General features: G+C 38.0%; 1 protein-coding gene across 2 annotated transcripts in view; it reads right to left on the bottom strand.

The window, feature by feature from the left end:
- Positions 1-17,614, bottom strand: part of ASCC3 (activating signal cointegrator 1 complex subunit 3) — a 213,211-nt gene that overhangs the window by 48,371 nt on the left and 147,226 nt on the right. For both annotated transcript variants that reach the window (XM_081904600.1, XM_081904601.1), the window contains exons 31-34: positions 7,111-7,248; positions 6,889-7,009; positions 5,497-5,629; positions 4,410-4,535 (exon numbers count right to left, since the gene is read on the bottom strand). In XM_081904600.1, the coding sequence (XP_081760726.1) occupies positions 4,410-4,535; positions 5,497-5,629; positions 6,889-7,009; positions 7,111-7,248 (518 nt within the window). The remainder of the gene's footprint in view (positions 1-4,409; positions 4,536-5,496; positions 5,630-6,888; positions 7,010-7,110; positions 7,249-17,614) is intronic.

Here is a 17,614-nt window from a genome sequence, read left to right as displayed (position 1 = left end):
ATTGTGAAGAACTCAGATGGGTAATCTTTTACTAAAAATTAATATTTTGCAACCATTTGTGAGTTTAATGTAATTTCTAAGGTGCACATCTTGCGGACTGATCATTATGAAGATCCTTCAGCCATATCAGGGTCCCTTCCAATTCTACAATTCTATGTAATTCACTATGAGGCAAGGTGCATTATTTGTCTCATCAGGTAGAAGATAGAATGACTGGAAACATCCCAAGAAACGAAAAACTAGTTCAAAGTATGACTGAAGGAAAACTAGAAGGACGAAGGACCAGATACAGCCACATATGAAAGAAAAAGATGGGAGACAAATGTCAACCTGGAAAGGCTTATGTAAAGCAGACACAGTTGATAGCTGGGGGGAGCCCAAAATAGTGAATGACGACTAGATTTAAATAACTAAACAAAATAACTACACAGCTGGTAGTAAATGGGTGAGATGTCTTAGACCCATTAGATTCAGTGTAAGATTGCTATATACTTCTCGAGGTTATGGACTACACCTTCAGACTACATTTACAATTAGCCATTGCAACCTGACAGAAGTGCTTCAAGATGAGCATTTGATTTCATTTCAAGCATAGACCTGGACCTCTAGAGGACAGTAGGACCTAACAGTACTTAACAGAGCCTTCATATTCATCTTTACCCAGAGGTAGGTCTCACTGAGTCATATCTAACAATAGTCATACTCATAATAGTCCCACTGAAATTAATGGAAATGACTAGACCCATTAACTCCAGTGGGTCTATTCAGAGTATAATTTAGTTAGATACAACCCATGATACTCAATAGGGAAATTGCAGCCTTAGAATTATATATAAATGGTGAGCCTTTCACTTCATTATAAGATAACTTGTATACCAAATCAAATGCCCATTTGATTTATAAATTCATATCTTCTCCTATTACTTTACTGGCATTTGAGATAATTAATCTACTGTTCTTTACTTCTTATCTTTTTTATATACTGGTAAATTTCCAGTAGTTTATTATTTTAGTATTGTATTTTACTGTGTGTGGCTGTTGTTTTTGCAGTAGTAGTTGTTGCTATTGAAAGCTGCCTGGAGGCCATTCAAAGAGAAAGGCAGAATGGAAAATCCATAAAATAAACATGTTTTTTAATTTCAGCCATATAGGTTGAATATAAAGATGGAAGAAGGTGTACCTAATAATATTTTTGTTCACAGAACATGTAATATATTACATTACAGCCTGCTTTTCTTAATAACAGACAAAATAGGTTTTGGTAGAACCAAAAACATTTTGAAATGCTATGGTCTAAATAAAATTGGGGGGAAACCTACTCCTCTTCATAACATTATCAACAGCTACAACACACTGTGAGACATTTGGTTCCTTCATCAACACTGCCCAACTAATTTGTGGTCTATTTATAATCTCTATTCAAGCAAGGAGTCATTCAACATTCCTTTGAACAAGGCCAGCTGCCAACTAGCAACACTAGCATCAGGGGTTTTTTTGGTGTGTGTTTTATTTTGACAATAGCATTACAAAAGCATTTTCACAGACAGAACAGATGAACTAACAAATAAGACCACAGAGTTTTGAATCCTATTTTTTTAAAATAGTCTATTGCATTGTGTCAAAATTACTTCAGTATCTGTCAGCAGTTAATTTTCCTGTTATATGTGTTTAAGAAGCACTCGGGTGGAACTGAAAGATAGCAGCTCATTTTTAAGATATCCTAAGCATTATTTAGGGGACACGGGTGGTGCTGTGGTCTAAACCACAGAGTTAGGGCTTGCCAATCAGAAGGTCAGCGGTTCAAATCCCTGCGAAGGGGTGAGCTCCCGTTGCTTGGTCCCTGCTCCTGCCAACCTAGAAGTTCGAAAGCACGTCAAAGTGCAAGTAGATAAATAGGTACTGCTCCGGCGGAAAGGTAAACGGCATTTCCATGCACTGCTCTGGTTCGTCAGAAGTGGCTTAGTCATGCTGGCCACATGACCCGGAAGCTGTACGCTGGCTCCCTCGGCCAATAAAGCGAAATGAGCGCCACAACCCCAGAGTTGGCCATGACTGGACCTAACGGTCCTTTACCTTTAAGCATTATCTACAGGAGCCCAAATTTGGAAAAGTTATTTGTGTCTCTGTTTTGTTGAAATCAAGGAGATTTAAGTGAGTAGAGTAGTGGCTAAGCTAATTTAAACTGCACAGATTTAAACAGGTGTGCCAAAATTTCTCTGTACCAATGAATTAAAAATTTTGATAAATGTTTTCAGATACATATTTTCACTGAATCCCTGTGAAGAACACACTTCACAACAACATATCAAAATAAAACATGTTAACATTTAAATCCATACCAGATATATTAGTACATAGAGCCATGGGGCCTACTCTGATTGTCCAAAAATGGAGCTTTTTGCAATCCTAAATCTGTCTACTACTCATAAGTAAACTCCCAGGAGATTTTGTTTAGGATTGTTCCTAGCTATGGAAAATACTCCCAAAGGAAATAAGGCAATCCTGTCCTTACTTGCGTTCAAGAAACATGTAGAGACTTGTATTTATTGATTCACGTTTTTGGCTGATAGTTTTCTGTTTCTACACTACAGGTTTTAATGGCAGTCTGCAATATGTTAGTGTGTTGTTTTCATGCAATTTATTATTGTGAGCCCTCTTGGCCATCTTTTGGGGAGGGATGGTGGGTTATAAATTCGGACTAAACAAATGGAATAGAGTTATCCTTTTTTAAAAAATATCATCACTATAATCTTTTGTAAAACACTTTAAGCTTTCTACACCCCCTCCTTCAAGCAGTGTGTATAAATTTTAGGAAATAAATATAATTAAAATATTCACAGATAAGAAGTGGCTTCAAAAACATTTGTTCTGCAGATGGACAGTGTTCTGGTTGTACTCTTTTAGCCAGCTGTATTTCAAGACTGTGGTTAACATAACTTTCTGGTATTCTGGTGGAGTCTTTAACTCTCTAAGCCAATCATCAAACTATTTCGGCTAGAAGAGTTGCACTGGTTTTAACAGAACTGGAATATTAAAATCCAAGTTGTGTGGTTTTTTTATATAAAGAAAATGGAATGATTCAGTCCTTAAGAAGTGTAATTAATTTTATGATAATTATTTAAGATTAATGCAAGATGGTCAGGATCAAGTGAGCCATAGAAGTGGTTCCAAAAGCTCAAGGAAGCTTGTTTTTCTCTAACAACAGCCTGGCCATACAGCCTTTGAAACTGAGGGAAGTTTTTCTGAAGCAGTTTGTGGCATGGCATGGAAAGGTCATTTGTTCAAAGACAAATTTCTACTGGTCTAAGGAAAGCAGCTTGTTTGAAACTCAGTAGTTCTGTGGATCCTGGCTGAGAGCTATAATTTGAGCAGCTTAACTGACAAACCAAGCTAACAAGAGCACTTGGATTTGAACCAATGTGTGTGGGCTTGGTTGCCAATTAGCATGATTAGAAGAAGAAAAAGCTCTGTTCTAAGTAGGGAGGGAGGAATCAACCAGCTATTTATATATTCTCACTTGGTAACATGCAAAACTGGGCACTTACATATAACTTACAAAATAAAAAGCTCTCATGCATATAGGAATTACTTAGCCCCCTACAACCAACAAAATTATCACCACCATTGTTATTATATTTCTTACCAAGATGTCCCAAGGGCAGATTACAAAAATTTTAAAATACAGTTTTAAAAATAATTTAAAAAGCATACCGTTTGAATAAAATCCACAGCAATGGTGATCAAGATACAACAACACCTGTACTGAAATATATTCAACATGACTAAACCCTAAGCTTCATTTTGAAGATAAAATCATTTATTTCCACCAGGACCTTAACTCCACTGTTATAGCAGATGAATCCTGAGAGGTGTCCAGAGGGGGTTCCTATAGATGGAAAGGGCCCTGAGGTATGCAGGCAAATCCGGCTTTCCCAACCAATGAGGATCAAAAGCTATGCATTTATGTCAACATGCTGCTACTATATGTAGACACCAGAGAAACATGTGTAACGTTGAGCACTCAGTCAGGAGTTAGTCTGGAGGGAACTAAGTGACTTGCAACACACTTGTGGAACAGTAGGGTGTTTGCGTAAGACCAGGCCTCTGACAATGTTTCCATACTTTCTTTGAATCAGACCCCCTCTCCTGCCCCAATATTCTTCAAAATGATAAGGAGTGAATCAGATACACTGCCAAATGCATTTCTGAGTTTAGAATCAGTAGACTGCCTGCAATGGAATGCGGACTCAGAGGTTACCCGTCATCTACACTACATCAAATGTGTGCCAGAGTGTTCATTCCACTGAAAAAAAGCACTGTGGATAGACAGCTTTTAAACCTGGATGTAATTCAAGGTTCCCTACTATGCACACTAAACCTCATTGGTGCTCAATTTCTTAACAGCTCACCTTGGATTCATGATAAGGCGACGGAAAAAGTAGGTCCAGGTTATATAATCCATTGCATCTTGCTTTGAAGTTATAGTTCCAGCTGCAATTTCAGCATTTAAGTGATCAGACAGAACTTCCAGTAAACTAAAACAAATCAACAAAAATTAAAATTGCACCATTTCATTTAGATTAATTGTGGAATAGTATTATGTACTCAAAACACTCAACTGGAGTGGGTAGATAGCTAATCTTATCTGGCTACAGATGTTAAAATCTGTAAAAACTGGCTGCAGTACCTGGACTGATTCCAGTGAGCACTTTTTTCCTCTTTTAAATTAAGTTACTTATAGACTGCCTTTTAGGGCAGCAGACCATAGTATCTTTTACGGAGAAAACAGCTTGAAATGGATACGACTTTAGAGACTGTCTAAAATGGGGAAATAGCATTTGAGAAGGATACTGCTATTCTATCACCTGCTACCAGCCGTTATGCTCATAGATGAGACATCTCTCTGCCTAGGGGCTATCAAAAATTACTGGACTAATGGGCTGAGGATCTCCCAACAGACACCGAGACACCAGAAACTTTAAAATGATAATGTCTGTTTGTGAACAATGTTGCTTTTGTTGCCACTGTTTCATCTATTGTCTTATCCACTTGCCTTTTTAGCTACCCCACCTGCACAGCCCAAGAACTTTCTGTGTTGGGATTTGTGTGTTTAGGTAGCAGCAGGAAAAAAGGGCAGATTTCATCACAGATACAATGTTGTCATCTACCTTAGATACATGTAATCAAGACTTAGTGCCAATAGTGCCAAAAATTGTAGCTAAGTCTACTTAGCAAAGGAATTTTCAGCAAAGTCCAATTGAATTCAATGAAGCTTACTCCCAGTTAAGTGGAGTTAGGATTGCAATCTGGCAAAGGAATTATCTTGGCAATAGGGTGTAACTTGGAAATATAAATTGAGTATCTAGGAGAAACCTCCACATGAAATAGAATTTGGATTCTCTGAAGATGATAACTTTTCCGTTTGTAGTTCTGTGAAATACAGTGCCTTTGTGAATCACGTTTCCCCAAATTAACTGTGGTATTATTATTTTTTACCTTGATTCCACTGGGAAAGGCTCATAAAGAAATTTTTTGTAGAAGTCTTTCTTGATGTCATGAACCAGAATCACTGCTTTTCCTTGATCATCAAACTGAGGCCTCCCAGCACGTCCCATCATCTGAAGAACATCTGCAAATGTAAATTGATGACAACATTAAGCACACTGTAGAGTACTGTTTTTTTTTATATTAAGGCAAATGTCCAGATACAGCACCACCCTTATAAATAGCACAAATATTGATTAAAAGATATATGTATATTTAAACTGGAAAAAGGACCAGAAAATTTACACTAAAACTGTTTTTTTCTAATGTTTATTTGCAACATCTGGCTACACACTCGTATCTGAAAGTTGAACTTTGATTTTGCAAAGTCTCAATAAAATGAGGTTTGGGAATCTTGTTTCAAGCCTCCCAAACGCCCCATCCAAATGCTTTAGCAAGACGCCTCACCTCAAATCAGTGGAGTAGCGTGGGGGGTGCAGGGGGGGCTGGCCGCACCGGGCGCAACATCTGGGGGGGGGGGCGCTCGCACTTGCAGCTCTCTGCCCCTACTAAAATCCATGGGTTAGGGGGTGCAAATTACTTGCCTTGCCCCGGGTGCTGACAACCCACGCTACGCCACTGCCTCAAATAGCCTTTGTTCCACATGGCTGATACAAAACTGACAAGTCTAGCATATAAATATATGAAATTTCCTAGTAGACCCAGTTCTGCTATCTGAGATACTTTTTAAGTGGAGATAGCACATCTGTGTGCAAAGCATGGACTCTACCCCTGAGCTATATCAGTTCACATAGTTTCCTATACTCTGTTCAGTGGTATTCTAGGGTAAAGGTACTGGCCTTCTCCTAATATACTTCTCTGTTCCCATTTGAGTAGTTTTATGTTGATAATTTTTTTTGAAGCAATGCTGAAATCAAAACAATGACAAGTATTCCCCATCTAACCTGCAATGTTGCAGGTAAGAAACTGAAACTAAATGCCTGGCTACTCTCATATGTTTTGAGATTAAACAATTAAATAAGGCAAGTTAATTAAGATCAGATTAGTATTCATCCATATAATATATCTAATAAGCTATATATCATTTTCTTGTATGCCCTTTATGGTATGTTTGTTCAATAGTGACTTTAAAAAAATATGTTATACCATATCCTCCCAATTTGTTCTCTCTTCTCAGATATTGTTCTTTGCTATCAAATTCCATTCAATTATTCCAATTCAGTATTCTCAAAGCACAGCTAAAAGTTTACTATTGCTAAAGAAACTGAACAAAAGCTATGACAGCTCTATTTCAGCTTCCATATTTAACTTCCATGTTCATGGATATCAGTAGTTAATCATAACATGTATTTTTTCTAAGAGTTTTGTGATTTCTGACAATACCTGTAATTGGGTAATCAACATAACGCCTTGTTTTTCCATCATAAAATTCTGTCCCTTTAACAATTACTAAATGCGCTGGAAAATTGACACCCCAGGCTAACGTGCTAGTAGCAATAAGGACCTAAAAAGAAAAAGATACAAGATTAAAAATATATAAAGGACCTCTGTGTGACGTAAACAGAAGTTTAAGAAATGAATAAGAACTTCTTAGAACAAGCATACTTGGATTTTGCAATTCACAAATAACTCTTCAACAGTTTTTCTGTCTCGTTCATGCAGGCCAGCATGGTGGATGCCTATTCCAAAAGCAAGGGTCAGTTTGAGATTGGACTCTCTGATTGTTCCTATGATGACACTCATCTGCAATAACAAAAAAAGGATTAATCTAAGAATCTTCCAGAGCATTTCCCCCCAGCAATATGACATTAGTAAATACTTATCAATATACTATACAGTCTTAGTAGTAAACAAAGGAAAAAGACAGTCTCTTCATTAAGGAATTCACAGAAGCAAGCAAATAGAGAAGCACCAGGAAGGGGAGGGGAGCAATAAGCTATACAAACACATAGTCACCTTTATAATGCTCTCCACATATTATTAATATACCGTATTTTTCCGTGTATAAGACAATATGTTTTGCTTTAAAAAATAGGCAAAAATTGGATGTTGGCTTATACACGAATAGTGAATGCAGAGGGGGGACGTGCGATTAATGGCAGCAGCAAGCAGGAGATTGGCAGCGGCGATTGGGCGGGTGATTGGTAACTGCGGCAAGGCCTGCTGGGGATTGGCTGCAGCAAGTGGGCAGGTGATTGGTGGCTGTGGCGAGGCAGGCAGGCAATTGGCGGCTGCGGCATGTGGGCGGGTGGGCTGTTGGTGGCTGCGAGTGGCAGGACAATTGGCGGCTGCAGCGAGGTGTGCGATTGGCAGTGGCTGTGGCAAGTGATCGGCAGTGGTGGGCAGGCGGGTGAGCGATTGGCGGAAGTGACCTCCCCCACCCCCCAAAAAAGCTAAGCAATTTAATTTCTTAATTTTGGGTTAAAAAAAGGGGGTTGTCTTATACATGGGGGTGTCTTATACACGGAAAAACATGGTAACTTTCAGAAAGCAAACCCCCCATGAGTTTCATACTACTTTTGAAATTATAAAATGATTATTCAAGCAGTACATATTTGCATACTGATGCAAAGGTGTGCATGTAGAAACCCTCAAGGTGGGCTTTCTGAATTGCCTTCTTTGGAAAGAACTCCTCCATGGTATCTCACAACCTGCCTCAAACTTGGCTTCAGAAACATTGTTCAAGGCAGCATAAGATGTGTTGTCTGGAAATAATGTGAGCGGCATACTGAAAGTGGCATGGTCTTTAGTTCTTGGACTTTTAAAATAGCCACATGGTATAATAGTTTTACATTTTAAGAAACCTTTCATAAATAGTTATAGAAACACAGGGTGGTATTCAACTAGCTTTAATTCAGAGAAGACCAATTGAAATTAATGAGCATAGCTGCGGTAGGTCCATTAATTTCAGTGGATCTACTCTGAATAAAATCTAGCTTAACACCACCCATACAGTTCAACCAACTGTTAGTATTAGTCTCCAATAACACTCCTTTCCAGGTGGTATTTAATGCCAGCTACATCAATATTCTATGCTGAAGATGCAAAACTACAACACAGATACGTTGAATGTATTTTGGTCATGCCTCCAACTAAGACACTTCCAGATTGCTGTACTAGAAGAAACAAGTATATAAAAGTAAATGTTCCACCACTGCGCAGTTACATAACTGTGATACGTAAAATACCTCATTCTTTTAGAAGACAGGGAAACAGCACACTTTTAAACTGTGGCCCATATGGTAATTCTAAGTTGAAAAAAATTAATGTGCCAGTACTGGACAACTGGATGGTAAGACTATGGAATAGCGTTCAATTGTAAAAACTAAACAATATTCTCAAAATATGAGAAGGGAGACAAATTGATGAAAAATTCATTGAAAAAAGGAGCCCATTTATTGCATGTTGCTACTATAAAACACAAGAAACTCTATTTACTGTTGGGTACCTTAGTATTGTAAGAGGCCAATCCTTTAAATCAAAGAGCATAGACATTGTAAAGATGTCTGTAAATTGTTTTTGTAAAAGGAAATGTTGTACCTTCTATTATTCTTGCTATACTATTTGCTATTCGTCACTTAACAAAAAAATAATAATTCAATAAAAAAGAAAAAAAATCTTTCATGAAGATTCTTTCATGTCTATCAAGTACAACCAACTATCCAGTATTATCTCTGCACTGGCTGGCAGAAGCCCTCCAGGTTTTCAGATGCAAGTCTTTCTGAGCCTTATCTAGAGGTGCCAGGGACCGACCCTGGGGCCTTTAATAAACACCAACAACTTCTGAACGTCAAAACTTATCTGTTTTTCTTTTTTAAAATTTGAGTAAATAGTAACTTGTATCATGTCAACATGTAATACCAATATTACTGTATACTTGTAAAATTATGGCAAAATGTCATTTAATTCAGAAAACTCATAAAATTAATACAATCTATTCAAATCTAACCTATTTAGACTAGTTTGTCAATCCCAAAGAGCCAAATATAATGTAAATCCCACAACAATGATATGACAATGATGCACAACAGGGAACCCAGTTTTCTGAAGTGATGTTTTGGTTCTGCTTGCTGCCAATTTACATGATCTGAGGAAAGCTCCTAGATCAGCCCAAGGATAGACGCTGCTACCCAAATGCTTATTATAAATCATTGGAAAATGAAAGTTTGATGTGTGCACCAGAGTATAGGATGGGAACATAAGGAAATCATACATTTACAGAAGCTCAACTGGATGGGTAGAATGAATGAATACAGTGCATGGAGATAAATGCAACAGTAGAAGAATAAAAGTGAGGCCGTCTTTAACATACATCTTAAACAAAGACACTATTTTATAGTGGATTATAAAGGGAGCCCTCAGTTTTCTGTAAAGGAGCAACAACTGATTTTTGTGTGTGGGGTGTGTGTGTTTGGGGTATGAATTCCTTTGAAACTTCTAATCACTGTTCCAAGAAGTAAAATAAGCTTTGTGTTGAAGAGCCAACACATCAATGAAATAGTTTAATCAAAACCTTTGATTTTCAAACAATTTTTTGAGCCAGGAACCAGTCATTGTAAACTGCCTGCTCCACAATTGGGGTCCTGTAGCTAAAACATTTGGTTCACTGTTTGGGAGGAAAACATGCAATGATATTTAAAAGGATCAAGTATACCTAGTGCGTATATTCATTGTATTTGTAAGTAGGGAACATTGCACAGATCAGCCACATCCCTTTTAAGATTGGCTTATGTTGCAAGACCTGCGGCAGTGTAGTTATAGTGCTATTTATTCTAGCTCAACATCATTGAAATGCTCAGACCTCCAAGAAATATAAAAACATGAAATTGTTTTCTTGTTTACTTTGGCCAATCAACTTTATACTTCCCCTCCTGGTTGTTATCAAAGTTTTAAGCACAGAACATCTCTCCCCATTACACTGCTGGACATTTGTTCACAGAGGAAGTTCTTACCGTTTGCTGTGCTGATGATGTTATTCATCCCCTCCCAATCCGCCCACTGCCTTTGTACTAAAGCAATGTCCTGCCGTGCTGTTAGCTATACCTGCAAAGCTGTGTAATTTAACACAGCAAAACTAAAGGACCCTTAGCAGGAGTGCTGGCATATGCACTGTGAGCCTGTCATTCTAGCAGCAGGGAATCTTGGCCATTTTTAGCAGACCCCCCTCACTTTCACATAAATCAGCGTAATAAAAAACTCCAAACACCTATTTTACCCAGAAGCACATTCCACAGCTTTAAAAATTCTAACAACAATTTGTCTTCTGGGAAACCACTTTCCTGGAGTCTATTTTTGCAAGCATATTCCATTCACCTTATAAAATACGACAAAACATGAGGAATGCTGGAAGGACAATTGCCAGATCAACTATGCTGAGATAACAGTTCTCGTGAAACCTCGGAGATGGCTATTAGTGCAAGATGTTTGCAAACTGCCCATCTCAAGCATGAAGCAAACTTTAATGATTTTTCTAGCTTTGCTCAAGACATCACTGCCAAAAGAAAACCTGTCAAGGGAATGTGTACACATTAACACGCGTACATAACAGCTCTTTGGAAAGCATGAACAAGTGTTAACCATGAAAAGGCACAGTACGTTTACCAGATGCATTTGTTATCAAAATTAATTTGAAGCAGCAAGAAAACTGTGTTTTCAGTCGCTCAGCTAAGGTTTGCTCATTTGAAGTGGGCTGGTTAAAACATTAATATTAATAATAAAAGCGATCCAACCCACTCTGATGTGACCTGTTGATTTTTAAACTCCGAAAAAAGTATAGCCCTCATGTTATATAATTTAACGATGAATGTGCCATTTAAAAGTTATCTTTGAAAGATGCACTTAAGATTCCTTTTGTAACATAAATAACATTTTTTTTAAAAAAAAAAGTTGCAAGGAGCGGGGAAAAAAATTCATGACAACACCAGCAACATTTTTCTCAGACTAAAACACTGTATTTTCTCTCTCACTCCTTCCACACATGTAAAATTCTGAACAATTTAACGTTACCAGGGTTTAAAAATATATTTTAAAAAATTTATTATACCTAAAAAGCTTTTCGTAGAAAGATAGAATTCCATTTAAGTAGATACATTACCCTGAGTCTGAAATTCATTCCAGTCAGGGTATAATTCAGCAAGTTGATGACAACACTGGCTCCAAAAGAAAGGAGGAGACCAGATTGGACAAGAATGAGCTAACAGATTGTGCAGCCCAATTCTGTCCCTTTGAGTGTGATATATTGTTTCAAGATGCTAAAACCCCATACTTTCTCAAAGCATATCTGCCGCCCTGGTTTTCCCATTTTCGCAGAATCCTCATTATTAGTACTCTGTACCCTTTTCAAAGCACATCAGACCCAGACCATATGCCACTGCATAATGCTTATCGATTGTCTGAAATGGCTGGTAAAAAAGAAAGAAAGATGGGCTGAACAAAAGAATCAGGAAAGTTATGAAGTCTTTAAAAGAAAATATAATTACACATTTCACATCTGGCACAGATGTTGAGTTTAGTTAAAGTGCTGCTGCGTTAAAAGTTAAATGGCATTTTTTTTTTTATGATAAAGCACAACACTGCAGAAGGAAGAGACACTGCAAATCCTGAGAAAGGACTACATGGATTCAGCCTCATTCTAAGCACCATCCATGCAGCAACAGTGGATACCGAGTGGGGCTTGATCTGGGAGGTGTCTACTCAAATCCCCACCCAGCCACAAAGCTTCCTGGGTGACTTTCAGCCAGTTACTATTTTTCAGTCTAATCTACCTTATAGGGTTGTTGTGAAGATAAAATACACATCTTTCCCTAAGATCTTTGAGGGGGAAAGGCAGAATAAATACGTATAAACAAGAAACACACACGCAATCCTAATATAAATGAATAGAATTTTAAAAATTGAATTCTAAAATACAGAGAGATTTATTGTGTATTTTTAAAAATTTCCTGCTGAATCTGTCAACTCATAGAAAAGATCCCAACCCTGTCACAACAAACGTTTTAATTTTAAATTTTTTTAAAAAGGTGAAAGCCTAGCTAAAAAAATATTGGGTTTAAAATAGGAGCAATTGACATTATTTTACAAAGACAGATTTCCAGGTTTCCTGTGAGTGGAGTTCTGCTCAAGGGACACTTCCTGACTCAAGGAAAGAGAGCCCCCCCCCCAAATCTTCTTTTTCCTCTGGTCACCAAAAAGCTGCTCCAAATGATTAGGGGACCCCGTGGAACAGAATAGGAGCCAGTGATGTGGGCTGCAGAAATCATTTCCCTCCTTCCTGTTATGGCAGCCTTTGCTGAATCAGAATCTCTTCTGTGAATGGAAAGAGCTTTTCTATTTGTGGAAGGGCATGCCTTCACCCAACCCAAACGTATTTGTTTCAGAATATTAAAAGCCCCAAGAAGAAATGATTAAAGAAATATATTTGGGTGAAATCCAGTGCTGCCATTCTGCTTGTGAAATGGCTTTTAATCTTATGCGGCTCAATGTGGTGCCTTCCATAGTTCCAGTTACAGATAGGTAGCCGTGTTGGTCTGCCATAGTCAAAACAAAAAAAAATCCTTCCAGTAGCACCTTAAAGACCAACTAAGTCAGTTCTTGGTATGAGCTTTCGTGTGCATGCACACTTCTTCAGATACTTTAAGATGCTACTGGAAGGAATTTTTTTTGTTTTGACTATGGCAGACCAACATCTGTATCTATCTGTAACTGGCTTTTAATCTAGCAGAGACATTTACTAATGTAAGAAAAGGGAAGGATATTTGCCCCAAATTCCCTCCACACTGCAGACCTTTGCACCCCCAAAAGATCTGTCCCAAAGGGTTGGGGTGCTCTCCAGGAAGTGGTGGTAGAGGCCTGCAGAAAGAAGGGACAATGAGAGATAATCACCTTTCTTTCTCTCTTTCTGATGGATCAAAATACATTTTGTGAACAGAGAAGCAGCATTAAATTTCACCCACAAACTACAGATTGCCCTAACATTGCCTTTAAAATTGGAGAGAGAGAGCTGTCACATGTTCAAAACCACTCTATTTTTCTTTCTTTGAAAATCATATTGAAAATATTAAGTTATTGATATGAATGTTAGAAGCAAAAGGATATGCTTGACACTCTCCTGACACTCTCTAAACAGAGCAGTTTTTTAAACTTCTATTTTTAGATCTATATAGGAAGCATATTCCTCTGTATACATGCACACACATTTTGCTTCATATTCACAGCTGCACATGCAGTTTCCTGTTCAGAAGCTATAAAGGCCTCCACCGCCTTCCACAATCGTGTGGTAGTCTTTTCAATGTTCTTAGCAGGAATTGGATGCGGCCTTCCTAAGTGTTACTAAGCGTCATTGTTTAAAAGATGCTACATTAGCTTTATTAAATTAGCTGTAGTACAATCTTAACAAGCTGTAGATGTTTACAGTACTAAATACACTGTGGAAAGAAGTTGCAATTGTAGTTTAAAAGCCACATACCAGTACTAGATTTCCCTTCTCCTCATGAGTCTCATCTGTTAAAATTTCAGACTAGAGTAAAGAGAATCAAATTCAAGCAAATACTAATTTAGTATGTTGCACTTTTTACATTCGTCACAGGAACTAGCTTCTGTTTTCAACAGGATCTTTCCTAGGTAATTGGCACAATATTGTACATTACACAGGACTGAATGTTGGATGCCCTCTTTGCAGTTTAGGAGTTACATAAATAAATATACCCTATAAATATAAATATCCCTATAAATAAATCTCCTTAAGTTTTGTTTCACCTACACTGATCAATCACAAGGAGCTAAACCTTGTGATTAAATACATTAAAAGCAAAGCAAATCACACTACTGTGTCTAGTGAGGCTATACTACTATTGCTTCCAAAACATGAATCTTCAGGGAAACTGTCATAGACCCTTTAAACAGAAAAAAATATGACTGTTTCCCTTGATGTAAGAATGCGAGGCACCAAAGTTTGTTCTCAGTACTGTGAGCACATTGCTCACTTGCATCTGGCTTTGGTTACTATGACCTAAGCATGTGTTATTTGTGTGTAGGGAACACAAATACAAACCAGTGTGGGGACACACAAAAAGCAAATGTGTGAGCATCTCCTCATTTGTAGGGGGCTCCCAGTGGCACAAAGGCCTCACGCCAGAAGAGAACCTCACACATTTGCTTTTTTATACAGGCAAGACAGTCACACAAAACACACAGTTCTTTAAGAAAGATGAGCTGATGTTGGAGCAAAGCTAAAAGTGCTGTTCCACTCTAGCTGGTATACATGAGTAACACTTACATAAGGCTGTCTCTGCTAGATCTGTCAAATTGTCAGGATAGCCTGGACTGCTCAAACTGGTGACACACCTAGCAATTTTCTATCTCTTTTGTGCTCTAGCAGGCAACAGACAACACAGGATATTCTCAGAATGGGACAGCATGACATATAGGTGTTACAGGCCTTGTGTTGAATGGGCAGCTCCGTCTACAATCATCAGCTGAAGAGTTTTCTTAAAAAGAATGTAATAAAAGGCAACTGACCTGGATTAATCAACTGGGATTTAAAAAGCGACAGTATTAGTCATCTCCTACAATTGCTCCCAGCACCTGTAGTAGGGTACGAGAGCTGAAAATAATGCCAATATATTTCACATCTGGCAAAAAATGTGCCCCTTTGGTTTCAGATAGTACATGGGTAGACAAGTCTAAAAAGCCCAGGACACAAATTGTCACAGCCCTCTAGAAGCTACGGTGGCTCATTTACCAGGAATAATGTATTTAGCATTATCTCTGGAAGTGTATATTTGATTCTGACCAAACTGAGCCTTCTGATGTATATGTTGCTTTAGGAAGCTTCGTTCTGTCCATCAGTCTGAAATAACTATGCCAAATGATGTCTGTCCTGAAGAAGATACTGAATCTACAAATCTATTTGCCCTCACAGGAGGTACTGATGCTCTGCAATAACATTGTTCACATGAACTCTCAGAACCAAGGTGGAAGAAGAGGAGACTTTAGACCAATAACAGAAAACATTAAAGCCTACAGACCACATCTGGCCTGCCAAAATTTTTATCCTGACTTACTGCTGCCGTACAGTGATTTTCTGAGGACTGGCTCAGTGGAAAAGTGGAAGGTAGAAACTTTTCATGGGGGCCAAACAACTTGCATCTGTTCAATAAGACACCTATAACCTAGCCAAAATAATTTAGGTCTAAAATTGTAATTGAAGAAGAATTTGGTAAAAGCAGATCACTTGGCTTCAAAACACCTAAATAAATGAAAAGTCGAAAAGGTGATTTTAAGCCAACCAACTTTCAGAGATGTCTATGAATTTGTATGTCAAAGCTTCTAGAATCCTTCCAGTGATTTCAAAAATCTTTCTAAGACTAGCATTGCTTCTGAAGGTTTGTCAGCCATTTCCTAAATCTTAACTGCCTTTGGGTAATTGAATGTCCTTAAGTAGTCTCTACTTTAAGAACTATTCAAAAGCAGAAACTATTTTATTAGCTCACAACTCAAAAATCTTGCCCCCATCAGTTCTGTTCCATGGCCACTGTAGATATCACATAAGCCTCTCTCTTATCAACAACATCTGCACAATGAATCCTCTTTCTCCTTGCTTATGCTACAGTACAATTCAGATGATCGTGTGCTGTATTAAAAATGTTTGGATATTAAGGAAGCTCTCCCAATGCACTGTGCACCCTGTCAAGTAGTTTTTCCTGTCCTTAGGAATGTGTTAAAACCTAAAGGCCTATATCACTTGCAACTCAGGAGATACAAACTTAAGTACTTAAGGTGTCAAATCAGTAATAACCATTGTGAACCTGACGTTATCTTCTTTGCAATTTTGTTCTATTTCATTTTCTCTTATGTAGCTTCAGGTATTTCAGCTGATTTCATTGAAGAGGAGGAAGCAGCAGCACTGAAACAGAGTTTGTCAAGTTTTCTCTTTGCTTTGTGGATAAGAATGAAAGGCCCACTAAAATATAATGGCCACAGCCACAAAATGGCTCCCATGGGATACATGGCCAGTCACAAAATGTATTGTACACTGTATGTGAATTGGACCCTTCAGCCCACCTGCACATGGTGGGAATAATACTGTACTGGCCTAGGTTACAGGGCTGTTGTAAGGATTATGATGATGTTGAAAGTATGTGAAGGAGTATGAACACTGAAATGTGCTATGAATAGAAATGCTAGGTATCAGTGTGTGCTATCTTATGTACACCCATGCATAAATAATATCCAACACCTGCACAATTCATGCAACTGATGATGTCTTATAGAAGGCTTATGCAATAATAATTGTATTTGCTTTTGTGGTGCAACAGGACCCCTGGGATGTTTTAATTTCACAAGTATCCTCCTGACAATTTTCCTCCTCCTCTTTTACACAATTGCCAAACTTAATTGTCAACATTTTTGTGCTGCTGTGCTGACGAGCAGTTTTTTCACACCTTGGAATTGGAAGAATATGCTTGCATCTAATGTTCTCAAAATTCCTGACACCCCGGGCACTCTCTCTCTCTGAGCTTGTGCAAAATGTCCCCTTCCTGCTCCAATCAGAAGATCTCTAAAATGGTTCTTTTTCAATCCATTTACGCACCCAGTGAATTCCCCACCCATGTTCTGCTCCAAATTAATTCTCCTTCATTTACACCACATTCATCATTATACTCCATACCACCTTTACATAAATACCTCCTAAACTGATTTAATTTCCCAAATTAATATCCTATCAATCAAACGGTCTGTGGACCTTTTAAATAAATACTTCTGCTTAGTCTCTTTAAAACCCAAACCTCAGCAAGCAGCATAAGTTCCAATGCTTACAACAATATTTCTAGCACTCAAAGCTTGCAATCACAAGTGCCCTTATTAAAGAACAAACCTCATTTAACTCAGGGACTTGCTCCCAAGTAAGCATGCTTTGGCTTTGGAGGTCAAACACCCTTCCTAAAAATAATCATGTCCAGTAACAATGTTGCATTAAACCACTGATGACAGTTATAGTTAACACTGCTTTAGTTAAAATTTTAAAGACATTACCATCTAAGGACACACTCTGTATTTTTTAGAATGCTCAAGGGAAGATGTGACATTTAGCTAAATGGCTAAGAGATAC

This window comes from Podarcis melisellensis (genome assembly GCF_964234715.1).
Source record: "Podarcis melisellensis genome assembly, chromosome: 3".
NCBI classification, from domain to species: Eukaryota; Metazoa; Chordata; class Lepidosauria; order Squamata; family Lacertidae; genus Podarcis; species Podarcis melisellensis.
The sequence above is the reverse complement of the archived record's forward strand: the minus strand, read 5'-3'. Positions and strand labels throughout refer to the sequence as shown.